At 32.7% G+C, this 13,912-nt stretch overlaps 2 protein-coding genes across 2 annotated transcripts; one reads left to right on the forward strand and one right to left on the reverse strand.

Moving 5' to 3' along the window:
- The first annotated feature begins 510 nt into the window (after positions 1 to 510).
- Positions 511 to 864, forward strand: LOC137839081 (cysteine proteinase inhibitor 10-like). The gene has a single exon (XM_068648209.1). The coding sequence runs from the start codon at positions 511 to 513 to the stop codon at positions 862 to 864; it is 354 nt and encodes a 117-aa protein (XP_068504310.1).
- Positions 865 to 2,535: 1,671 nt separating this feature from the next.
- Positions 2,536 to 2,976, reverse strand: LOC137839082 (secreted RxLR effector protein 161-like). The gene has a single exon (XM_068648210.1). The coding sequence runs from the start codon at positions 2,974 to 2,976 to the stop codon at positions 2,536 to 2,538; it is 441 nt and encodes a 146-aa protein (XP_068504311.1).
- Between the last annotated feature and the right edge of the window lie 10,936 nt (positions 2,977 to 13,912).

The following is a 13,912-nucleotide window of genomic DNA, read 5'->3' on the forward strand; positions in this document are numbered from 1 at the left end:
ACTTAATTAAAATCAAACGCTTCCTTTTCATAGCCTTAAACAAACGAGGCCTAACAGTTGTATGGTGAACAACTCATTTAGAATTGTCAACTCATATTTAAAAAAAGGTCAATTATGGTTAGTGTCAAAATTAGTAAATATAGATCTAAAGTTACAATTCCATGCTTTGGAATGTGTGATAATCCATTGCACGCTTTCAACCACTTGAATCCGAATAGATCATACGGTTATGCACGTAACGTGGCAATCTCTTGAATCAGTGCGAGACCACGTGTCAGTTTTCGGTAACCACAACAAACCAACCAACCGTCATTCAGCCACGAATGGATCACGACGTGAAGCTCGCTCAAACCTAACAACATGCACTGCCACCAACTTTTTGTTAGTATTTCATACATCTTCAAACAACTTTCCCTCTTCTCTATTATATAAACAACATCGTATATCAGTTTCGTTACAAACATACATACATACTTTCGATCGATGTCAGCGTTGATTAGGTCACCGACAATGAGATGGGCACTGCTGCTGGTGTTGGCGTGCGTGTTGTGTGGGATTCCGTACGGGGAATTGGTCGGGGAGAAGACGGTGATCGCCGACGCGAAGACGAACCAGGAGGTGCAGGATTTGGGACGATTCGCGGTGGATGAGCGTAATCGGAAGTTGAAGGAGAGCGGGGCAATGAGGCCGGTGGTGGCGTTTGTGACAGTGCTGGAAGCGCAGAAGCAAGTGGTGTCTGGGACCAAGTATTATCTCAAGATATCAACAAATCAGAATGAGGCAAGAGAATCTGTAATATACGATTCCGTTGTGGTAGTGAAAGGATCGTCCAAAGAGCTTCAAATCTTTACTGTTTCACAATAAACAAAAATAAATATGCTAGTCGATCAACAATAAAACTTGTGAAATAAATATAAAAATGCTATCTATGTATAATTGGAAATTTCCATTTCCTACACATTAATGCTTTTTTAGTGATAGCCATATCATATAAAGATTTGTCTTTTTTATTATATGATACATGTAAATTAAGTGTAAACTAACTATAGATTCATTGTTAGCAGTTTTTTTTTTACTTATTATTAAACAAATGCTTTTGAAATAATTTAAATATAGTTAGAAATAATTATTATACTTGTATTAATAATTTTACTTGTTATTAAAAAGTATTTTTGAAATGATTTAAATACTTAATTTTAAATAAATAGTTTCTACATTTATATTAATATTTTGATTTCTGACTAACGAAATATTCTTATGATCATTTTTTTACTTTACATAATCACTAAAAATAACTTTAATGGGAAACACGTCATATAACATAATTGATAATATCGATTTAGACAATTACTAGTAATGAATGTTAAATTTTAAATTAAATAAATGAGAAGTTAAAAAAATTTATATTACAAGACAAGATATTCTACTTTATACTTACTAAATTGAGTGTTGTACCTTATACTTATTGAATTTAGTGTTTTATTAAATGTTTTATAAATTACTTTATACGATTTACTATAATATCAAGATGACAATTAATATTTTAAACTTTTTAATAATGTTATTTATTAATCTGTTTGATTTTAGAGAATTTTGTTTGATTTTAGAATTATGTTAGAGTTTTATAAATTTAAATATGTGTACCTTAATTCATGGAGATTTCTTCTTGAATATGTTAAATGGAGAAAAAAAAATATTTTATGTACTTGGTTGAAGGAGGATTAATTTCATTTTCTTAAAAAATCAATCATGCACCTCCCATCAATGTCCCTAAAATATAGAAATTAAATTTTTAATTTTAAAACTACGTTTTTAAATTTCAAAAACTAACTAATATTATCTTTTATTTTATGATTTTCTTTTAAACTACATATATGTCACGTAGGTCATATATGCATATTTTACATTATTCCACTTGGTCAATGTGGCATAACTACGTTAATGAAAATAAACCACAAAATATAATGGTGCACATAATATAAGGTTATTGATTATATCATTATATCATCATTAAGTATAGATTAATATGAGTCTTAGCGGTTTTATGTCATTAAATCGACATAATTCCTTCCAAGTAGTGCAATATTAGTTTTCTACTTAATATGACCTATAAATGAAAGACCCACGATGGTCCAACAATAATGTCTTAGTCAAAGACAAATCTTGTTATATCAACATAACTCATTATGTATATATAACAAATACTTCACTAAAACAAGATGCATTAAATATCAGAAACAGTAATCTAATGAGCTTAGAGTGCCAATACATAAAGAACATAAACTCAATCATAATGTCAACAAGGGTTTTTAGTTACACCCATTCTTTCAACATGATCATTAAATGTCCTTGGTGGTAGACCTTTTGTCAAAGGATTTGCAACCATAAGATTGGTGCTAATATGTTCAATTGACACCCTTTGTTGTTTAACTTCTTCTTTAACGACAAGGTATTTCAATTCCATGTTCTTAGCACCCTTTGAATACTTGTTGTTTTTAGAAAAGAAGACTGTTGTGATATTATCAAAATAAATTTTCAATGGCTTGACAATACTATCGACAATTTCAAGTCCTGAAATAAAGTTTTGCAGCCATAATTGGCCTCAAAACATGCCATAAACTCAGTCTTCATAGTGGATGCAACAATGACAGATTGTTTCGCACTCTTCCATGAGATTGCTCCTCCAACTAAAAGAAACAAATAGTCAAATGTAGATTTTCTTGTATCCACACATCCAGCATAATTTGAATCTGAATATCCTATCACCTCAAGGTGATCAAATCTCCAATAAATGAGCATATAAATTTTTGTTCCTTGTAAATATCTCAATACTTTCTTTGTAGCTTTCCAATAATCTAATCCTGGATTACTTTGATAGTTGCCTAACATTCCAACAGCAAAATTGATATCTGGTCTGGTACAAGTTTGATCATACATCAAGTTGTCAATGACATATACATAAGGAATTTGTTCCATTTCCTTATGTTCCAACTCATTATTTGGACATTGCATAAGACTAAACTTATCCCCTTTCTAAATTGGAACGACACTTGCAGAGCATTTTTCCATCTTAAATCTCTCTAGAACTTTATTAATATATGCTTTCTGAGATATGTGATCTATCATTTCAATTCCAATCACATAGGATGCCTCACACATATCTTTCATTTCAAAGTTTTTTGAGAGAAATTTCTTGGTCTCATGTAATAAGCCAAGATCATTAGCAGCAAGCAAAATATCATCAACATACAAAATTAGAACTATAAACCTGCTCCCACTGACCTTGAGATATATACATCGATCAACAATATTTTCCGTAAATCCAAAGGAAGTGATAGTATCATTAAACTTAAGATACCATTGTCGGGAAGCTTGTTTAAGTCCATATATTGACTTCTTAAGCTTACACACCGTGTGTTCCTTTCCTTTAATTTCAAAACCTTCAGATTGATCCATATAGACTTCTTCCTCTAAATTCCCATTCATAAAAGTGATTTTCACATCCATTTGATAAAGCTCTAAATCATACTGAGCTACCAATGTCATGATAATTCTAAATGAAATTCTTTTTAGAATCTGGAGAAAATGTCTCTTTGTAATCAACATCATCTATTAGAGTGAAAAACTTTAGCAACAAGTTTAATCGTGTCTTTCAACATTGCCCTTAGAGTTACGTTTGGTCTTAAAAATCCACTTACACCCAACTCCTTTACATCCTTCATACAATTCAACAAGGTCCCAAACTTCATTATGATCCATTGATTTCAACTCTTCTTTCATGGTATCTAACCACTTAATAGAATTATTGCTTCATATTTTATATTTAAAAATTTTATAGCTTCTCTATTTATGTTGAAGTTATTAAGTTGTCCAATTATTGTTAGTGTTGGGTTCTTCTTTTAATTAGTAATATCACATTTTTTTAATTAATAATATTGTTATCATTGTTCTTTTTAATCCAACTTCTTGAAAGAACACTCACTAAATATTAAATAAAAATTAATTTTAAAGATAAAAAATAATAATCATTAAATAAAAATTAATTTTAAATATATATAAAAAATTAATTATACGATAAAAAATAAAAATTATTAAATAAAAAATAATTTTAAATATAAAAAATAATTAGTTAATAATTAAATAATTATATATTATTTTATAAATTAAAAAATTATTAATATTTAAATTAATTTTTATTATTAATAAAAAATTACAAATTAATTTCTAAATTACTATTAATTATTAATATTTTAGTTATTAATTATTTTAGATTTTAAAAGTAGTTTGTAACTAAAAAATTTGGTAATTAATGTTAAATATCAATCAAAATTATCTTAGATATTTAATAATTTTTTAATTTATAAAATATTATATAATTTAATTAATATAATAATTAATTGCTTTTATTTTAAAATTATTTTATATTTAATTATTGTTTTATAGTACATGCCAAAAAAATTAATCCGTCTTCAAGAATTTTGATTCAAGTTCATCAAGGTATGTAATCGATTCCAAGCTGAAAACCATTGCCTTCAATAGAATTTAATCTAATATGCGCTTTTTTCTAACTTGATGTTTTAGTATCGAGCCCTCTTATGCTAAAGACGTCAAGTTCTTCCCTTATCTTCTACAACTATGCTAATACTTCATTTTTTTTTAATCATCCTCATTTCAAAAGTCTTTCTATAAGTGAAAAAACTTTATTTAGTTAAATTATTCTCGAATTTACCAAAAATCAAGCATTTCTCTTTACCTTTATGGGAATAATATTTATGCACTAAGGAATATTTTATCTTTCTCTTTACCTTTATGTGAATACCTATTTATGCACCAAGGAATATTTTATCTACTGTTCAACATGGTAAAAAACAAATGGCATAAATTTAGGAATAATTTGATTAAAGCTACACAAATTCCTCCTATATAATACTGAAGCAAAACTTGAGAAGGTAACTACTGTCAACATTATAAAATTGTAAAATTTGAGAATTTTTATCAAGAAATTTCGGACCCACAAAATATATAATACTATTATGAGAGTTTCAGTTTCTCTATGTACCGATAAGGTTAATGAAAATACTAGCCTTAGAGAAATTATAAACCCATTAGGTAGAACACGTTTAGAAATATATTGTCCAAAGAACTTACACACTTTTCTTTTAGCATTTTCTTCAGTGGATCATGTTATTAAGAGATACACTTGAAAGAGAGCATGAGAGCATCAAATGATCATCAAGTTTATATGATAGACGATGATGTCCGTTAGAAGATCTTTAAAGAGAAGTCTTCATATTTAATATTTTGATTCTATATATTGTTCAAATGATTGTTATATGTTTTCAATTTATTTTGATATCAAGAATTAATTTATATTTATTTTGATATCAAGAATTAATTGATAAAGTTTTAAATCAAAATGAATAGTTGAAATTGAGAAAGAAAATTGTTTGCAAAATTTATTTTAATTAAAGGGCACAAATAATTTTATGAAAATAAATTGTGCTTGAATATTTCATAGAAGAAATATATTTTCGAAGTGTTTTCAATTTGATTTTAAATGTAGTTATGTCTAATTGATAATCAAGTCAGATTTCAAAAAATAAAGCATATAATTGAGTATGTGTTAAAGACTCTTTTGAAATATATTTTCGAACAGGATTGAAACCAAGAGAACGATCGAATCACTCTTCGATCGGTCGATCCTATGCTCCTTCCTTTCAGTTGAACTCTCATACTCGCTTTTCGCTCCTCCTCCTAGCTAGCTCGGGTCTTGGATGGTACCTGCAAAGATACTTCGACGTTCAAATGAGAATTCGATATTTGACACTCGGTGCTATTAATATTGGGTGATGACGTACCTAATTCTTGGAATCTATGTTTATTTATATGATTATCATATATCCTTTGTTATTGGGTTGGATTAGGGAGTTGGGTCATGCTTAGGAGTGCATTACCTAGTGCTTGATCACTAATTAGTCTTGTTAATTATATTTAGGCGTAAAGGTTTTGGCCATGTCGGTCGGTTTAGACCGAGTGCCGAGTCAGGGTTTCGATCGTACAGATCGTACCAATACACTTGCCACCAAGCTCGAGGATGTTTAATTTGAAGAGTCTGAGGTTGTCGTGATGGTTGGGCTTCCGGAGTTGAGACGTGACGTTGGCAGCGCCGAATATGTGATGAGACCCATAATGATGACTTAGGTTTTTTGACGTCATTTGTCGTGAACCATTGAATCGAGGAGATCCAACGGTTGATATGAGAGTGACGCTTCGTCTTTCGGCCTCTTCAAAGGCCATAATTAGTGCAATTCAAAGAAATTCATTGATGGTTATGTTGTGAAAAAGTAGCTTTGAAAATAGTAACGACTAATATTATAATGATAATAAATCATGATTTTAGGCCTAGATAATGTAGGTTAAAATTAGAGGAAAAACAAAAAAATGAAAAATTCATGATGGGTCTAGTCTCGAGGTTTTATGAATGAGAAAATTATTCTACATATACATTCGGGCAATTGCTTCCACCCGATCAATTTTTACTCGCACTCAATGAAAATTTTAAAATCTCATTATGCTCTTTTCACACATTTGTCTATGGATGGTCACATCCGGAAATGAGTAATGAGTTTTGGATTTTCATATCCGGAATGGTGTGTTGTAAATGGTGCTGAGGATTGAAATTCGGAACTCATTTATGTTTGCTTACGGATCTTGACATCCAGAAGGTCATTTATGTTGTCTAAATAAGCTTCCGGATGGTGAAATCCAAAATTGACATATTAGTTCTGGATTTGTATATCCATTTGAATTACGGATATGAATATCCGGAAGGCAAAAATTTAAAATTATTAAGGACAAAATAGACATTTCATGTGAGTGTGCGAGAAGGTTTGAAAAAAAAATCATGTTTCATGAGAAAATGAAATTCAGGTATACTTGAGAAGACGGTTTCTTCTTCTTCTTGCACCTCCATATATTTTTTTGTCACCCTATATAAAATATAAAAATATTTTTTTTATCTTTCTTGTGTTCTATATTTTGGATTACATAATCTTGAAGAGGATTTGGAAATAGCTTATGGATTATATAATCCAAAATATATTTTTATAAATGGTATTCTGAATTATATAATTCAGAAGTTAGAGTAGTTTTTGGATTATGTAATCCAGACATGCATTTAAAAAAAGATTTCCGGATTACATAATTTGGAAGCTAATCTCATATTAGAAAAGACTTTTAGATTATACAATCCATAAACTAATTATGTATTTTAAAAAAAACTTCCAAATTATATAATTCAGAAGTTAATTACGAATTTAAAAAAAAAACTTTCAAATTATATAATTCGAAATATTAAATAAACACATTTTTTTAAAATACCAATTTTTTTTTTATGTGAGAGAATAACATATTAATATGGAAATGGAGACGCTGGAAGAAACACTCAGTTGACAATACTCAATAAACTCTAAGATAGATTGACCCAAGAGAATTTCAAATAAAAAAAAATTCACAAAGTAATTATTGAAAGACGTGAACCAAGAAGCACTTAAAAAGACATTGTCTGTAACAGCGCTTTTTTTTAAAAAAAGCAGCAGCCCCATCACACACATTCTTTCTTTCTCTCTCTCCCTCCATATGCTTTTCTCTCCCTCTCTCCTAATTTTCTCTTCCAAACTTCATCTTTTTTATAATCTGATCATACCACGCTGTAGCTGAGGAGTTAAGGAACATTTCTACCCGATCAGATTTCTAAACAGAGCCCGTAAATCTTGAAGCTTATCCAGATTGTGGGAAATAAAATTCTAGAAGTTGCTTGGAAAACAAGCAATTGAGGTAAGGGAAGCTAAATTTAATTTTTTTATAGCACCCTAGGATAGAAGATCTGAATGCGGAAGGGACGTGGTCCCAATATTGAATTTCTCTTGCAGGGGTGTTATTTGTTTATATATTGTGTGTTTGTTTATATATTATTTAAACTTTATAAATATTATATTTTGATAGTTTGAGAGTTAAATATTGTTTTTGACGTTGGAAAAGTTCTGGAATGATATGAATTTTTAAATGTTATGTGATTGAATGATATGTATTATATGCGAATGATGTAAATTGTATGAAAGTGATGTCATACATTTGGGATAATGTATGAGTTGTTGTTTGATGGTACGTTAAGTATGAAAAGCCTATGTTTAACGGAGATCCTCTGGCTTCACTATGATCTAAGTCATGTAGACTAAGATATTAGGTGGTGAAAAGCTGAGAGGGAGTTCATACACACCGGGTCCCACTGTAGACACTCGGTATTGGATGTTTGAACTAGCCTCAAGACTTAGTTAAAAGTTTCTAATAAGATGTTTGACAAAGTTGTTTTCCTGAAATCTTGTTTGTGTTCGAGTCAAGTTAATTGTTATGAATAAAGATGAAAGTATTAAGAATGAAAAGAATCTTGATAGAGTGGTGAGGGTGCACACTCATGACTAGATCAAGATTATTTTCTATCTTAATTCTAAGTAGCTAGAGTACATTTTAGGGATAAGTTTTGATTGGTTTTTCCTTGTTTCGTATGATTATTTCTTTGAAGTTAATTTGTCTTAAAGATGTAGTTGAAAATTTTTAGTAATTTCTAATCCAATTCTTTATGTGCTTAGAAGATGGCACGTAGACCACCTACTCCTCCTCCACCAGTAGATATGCCCAACTTAGTTCGGGCAATAGAGATGATGGCAACAGCCTTGCAACAACAGAGTGCTACTATGGCACAACAGCATCAGGCCGCCCTTCATCAATTAGAAACAGCTAGATTAGCAGCAGAAGCATCTCAACTTCATCAACAACCCCATACCTTTAGTCTGGAGGATTTTTTGAGACACAATCCACCCAAATTTAATGGCAAGGTAAATCCAGATGGAGCAAACCAGTGAGTGAGAGGCATAAAAAGAATCTTTGAAGCTACTCAATGCCCTGAAGAGAGAAAGTTATCTTATGTCATCTATATGCTTATTGAAGAAGCTGAGTTTTGGTGGATAGGCATGAAGCAAATGATGGAAGACAAAGGAGAAGATACCACTTGGGAGAACTTCAAAGTAAGATTCCTAGAGGAGTATTTTCCTGATAGTGTCAGGTATGCAAAAGAAAATGAATTCATGCAGCTGGAACAAGGAAATCTTTCAGTCACTGAATATGCTACTAGGTTCAAACACCTAGCTAGATTCTACACCTAGACCATGACCGAGGCTTGGAGATGTAGAAAATTTGAGTTTGGATTGAAGCAAGAACTTAAAGAAATGGTGATTCCTATGTCCATTAGAGATTTCCCTGCTCTAGTGGAGAAAGCAAAAGTAGTGGAGAGTTTGAAAAATAGTAGCAGACTTGCTAAGCCTCAAGTGGGAGGACCTTCTAGAAGCACACCCAAATATGAAGATAAAAAGAAGCCTTATTCCAGACCTCAATCCTTCAGGAGTGGAGGGCCTACTTCTCTGTTGCTACCAAATGTCAAATGTTTTAGATGTGGTGGGGAACACATAGTTAAATTTTGTCCTCATCCAGTGCCAAATGTTACATGTGATAGATGCCATAGATATGGTCATGCTACGAAGGACTGTCGTGCCAGACTTCCAGTCCCAAATATTACTGGAGTACATCAGAATAATAATCACAAACCCAGAGCTACTGGTAGAGTTTTTGCCATTAGTGGAGCTAAAGCTTCGAAGTCTGATAGCCTTGTTAGAGGTATTTGTTCTATCCTTGGAACACAATTATCTGTATTGTTTGATTCTAGGGCAACCCATTCTTTTATATCTTTTGATTGTGCTAAGAAAGTTAAGTTGTCAGTCCGAGAGTTAGAATTTAAGTTGGTGGTATCTACACCAATAGAAGGTATTATAGTAACTTCTTCCATGTGTGCTGAGTGTCTAGTAATTATAGATGGGCAGAGATACAAGATCAACATGATTTATATACCTCTAAAAGATTTGGAGGTTATTTTGGGAATGAATTGGTTGTCTGCTAATGATATCCTTATAGATTATGGTCGGAAGAAGTTAATTTTCCCTAAATTAGAAGGAATGCAGGTTATCTCAGCTCATCAGTTTGAGAGAGAGATACAAGAAGGTGCAAGATGTTTATGCTTTTGGCTTATTCTATAGTTACAGATAAAGTACAAAAAGAGATGTTTGTAGTTCAGGAGTTTATGGATGTATTCCATGATGAGATTTCTGGTCTTCCACCAAAGAGAGAGATAGAGTTTGCAATTGACTTGATTCCTGGAGCAGGCCTAGTGTCAATCTCTCCATACCGAATGACACCAACGGAGTTAGCGGAATTGAAGAAACAACTAGAAGACTTATTAAAGAAACAATTCATTCGACCTAGTGTTTCTCCATGGGGAGCTCCAGTGCTATTAGTGAAGAAGAAAGATGGTTTGTCACGTTTATGCATAGATTATAGACAATTAAACAAGTTAACAATAAAGAATAAATATTCTCTTCCTAGAATTGATGATCTGATGGATCAGTTGCATGGGGCAGTTTTCTTTTCTAAAATAGATTTGTGCTCAGGTTATCACCAAATTTCAGTGAAAGCGGAAGATGTTCAGAAGCCTGCTTTTAGATCAAGGTATGGTCACTATGAATTTCTGGTCATGCCATTTGGTGTGACCAATGCTCCAACTATCTTCATGGATTATATGAATCGGATATTCAAACCTTTTCTTGATAAGTTTGTGGTAGTGTTCATAGATAATGTCTTGATCTATTCTCGTACAAGGGAAGAACATGCAGAACATCTTAGAACTGTCCTAAACATTTTGAGATAAAAACAGTTATATGCTAAACTTTCAAAATGTGACTTTTGGATGTCAGAAATACAGTTTTTAGGACATTTCATCTCTGCACAGGGAATATCAGTAGATCCTTCTAAAGTGGAGATTGTACTTCAGTGGGAACGTCCTAAAATAGTTACAGAAATTAGAAGCTTCGTCGGGTTAGCAGGATATTACAGGATATTTATAGAAGGCTTTTCTAAAATAGTGGCTCCTTTGACCCAATTGACTAGAAAGGATCATCCTTTTGCATGGACTGAACAATGTGAGAAAAGCTTTGAAGAGTTGAAAAGAAGGTTGACTAATGCTCCTGTATTGACAATCCCTTATACCAATCAGTCTTTTGAAGTTTTTTGTGATGCTTCCTATCAGGGATTGGGTTGTGTTTTGATGCAGAATAAGAAAGTTGTTGCCTACGCTTCTCGTCAGTTAAAGGTGCATGAAAGAAATTATCCAACTCATGATCTAGAATTGGCAGCAGTTGTCTTTGCTTTAAAAATATGGAGACATTTTCTTTACGGAGTTAGTTTTAATGTGTTCAGTGATCATAAAAGCTTGAAGTATTTGTTTGATTAGAAGGAGTTAAATATGAGGCAGAGGAGATGGATTGAATTTTTAAAAGACTATGATTTCCAGCTAATATATCATCCTGGAAAAGCAAATGTTGTTGTAGATGCGTTGAGTCGTAAAAAGATACAAATGTCGTCGCTTATGATTAGAGAGCTAGCATTGATTGAAGATTTCAGGAGTATGAATTTGGAGGTTTCCATGTCTTCAAATTGCATTAGTTGTAATACACTTGTTATAACTAATGAATTTCTGGAGAAGGTGAAGGAGAAGCAGTTGGAAGATTCAAAATTGAAGAACATCATGGGCTTATTAAATACTGACAAAGCTAAAGACTTCTCTTTAGGAGTGGATGGTATTTTGAGATTCAAAAATAGAATATGCATACCAGAGGATAATGAACTAAAGCAAACAGTGTTATCTGAAGGTCATAAAAACAAACTCAGTTTACATCCAGGAATGACCAAGATGTATCAAGATGTCAAGAAGTCTTATTGGTGGCATGACATGAAGAATGATGTAGCTAAGTTTGTAGTTGCTTGCTTGACTTGTCAGAAATCAAAGATTGAACATCAATGACCTGGAGGCATGTTAACTCAGTAAGACATTCCAGTGTGGAAGTGGGATAGTATCTCAATGGATTTGGTTACCCACTTACCACATACTTTGCGGTAGCATGACTCTGTTTGGGTCATAGTGGACAGGATGACAAAGACGACACACTTCCTACCTATAGACTTGAGAATCTCTATCCAGAAGTTAGCCCAGATTTACATAGATGAAATAGTCAGATTGCATGGTGTACCCTCCAGCATAGTTTCAGATAGAGATCCCAGATTCACCTCTAGATTCTGGCAAACACTTCAAGAAGCTTTGGGGACTAAACTCAGACTTAGTTTAGCGTACCATCCTCAAACTGATGGACAATCAGAGAGAACTATCCAGTCCTTAGAAGATTTGCTTAGGACTTGTGTGTTAGATCATTTGGGCAGTTGGGATGAAATTCTACCTTTGGTAGAGTTCACTTACAATAACAGTTACCAAGCTAGCATAGGAATGACTCCTTTCGAGGCATTGTACGGAAGAAAGTGTAGGACACCTCTGTGTTGGTTTCAGGATGGTGAGAGTGTGTTAATTGGACTAGAATTAATACAACAAACCAATGAGAAAGTCAAAATGATTCAAGAAAGATTGAAAACATCTCTCAGCAGGCAAAAGTCTTATGCAGATCAAAGAAGAAGACCTTTAGAATTCTCTGCGGGCGAGCATGTCTTTTTGAGAGTTACACCGTTCACTGGTGTAGGAAGAGCACTCAAATCCAAGAAAATGACTTCTAAGTTCATAGGACCTTATCAAATTCTCAGGAGAATAGGCCTTGTGGCTTACGAAATTGCTTTGCCTCCTCCTTTAGCTAACATTCACAATATTTTCCATGTATCTCAGCTAAGAAAGTATGTACCCGATCCTAGCCACATTTTAGAGTCTGATTTCATCCAGGTGAAAGAAAATCTGTCATTTGAAGTGAGACCAATCAGAATTTTAGATTCACAAGTGAAACAACTTCGTGGAAGAAGTATTCCCATGGTGAAAGTATTGTGGGATCTCATCTCTGGAGATTCCACTTGGGAAATTGAAGAGGAGATACGAGCATCATACCTTAACCTCTTTCTTGGTAAGTTCATTTTCGAGGACGAAAATTTTTGTAGTTGGAGATAATGTAACAACGCTTTTTTTTAAAAAAAGCAGCAGCCCCGTCACACACATTCTTTCTTTCTCTCTCTCCCTCCATATGCTTTTCTCTCCCTCTCTCCTAATTTTCTCTCCCAAACTTCATCTTTTTTAGAATCTGATCATACCATGCTGTAGCTGAGGAGTTAAGGAACATTTCTACCCGATCAGATTTCTAAACAGAGCCCGTAAATCTTGAAGCTTATCCAGACTGTGGGAAATAAAATTCTAGAAGTTGCTTGGAAAGCAAGCAATTGAGGTAAGGGAAGCTAAATTTAATTTTATTATAGCACCCTAGGATAGAAGATCTGAATGCGGAAGGGACGTGGTCCCAATATTGAATTTCTCTTGTAGGGGTGTTATTTGTTTATATATTATTTAAACTTTATAAATATTATATTTTGATAGTTTGAGAGTTAAATATTGTTTTTGACGTTGGAAAAGTTCTGGAATGATATGAATTTTTAAATGTTATGTGATTGAATGATATGTATTATATGCGGATGATGTAAATTGTATGAAAATGATGTCATACATTTGGGATAATGTATGAGTTGTTGTTTGATGGTACGTTAAGTATGAAAAGCCTATGTTTAACGGAGATCCTCTGGCTTCACTATGATCTAAGTCATGTAGACTAAGATATTAGGTGGTGAGAAGCTGAGAGGGAGTTCATACACACCGGGTCCCACTGTAGACACTCGGTATTGGATGTTTGAACTTACCCTGATCCTTTCTATTGGATTCGCTGGTAATCTTTGGGTCAGGTGTTAGTCTCTAGTAGGGGCATACTTAATG

Source organism: Phaseolus vulgaris, chromosome 3 (assembly GCF_000499845.2).
Source record: "Phaseolus vulgaris cultivar G19833 chromosome 3, P. vulgaris v2.0, whole genome shotgun sequence".
NCBI lineage: Eukaryota > Viridiplantae > Streptophyta > Magnoliopsida > Fabales > Fabaceae > Phaseolus > Phaseolus vulgaris.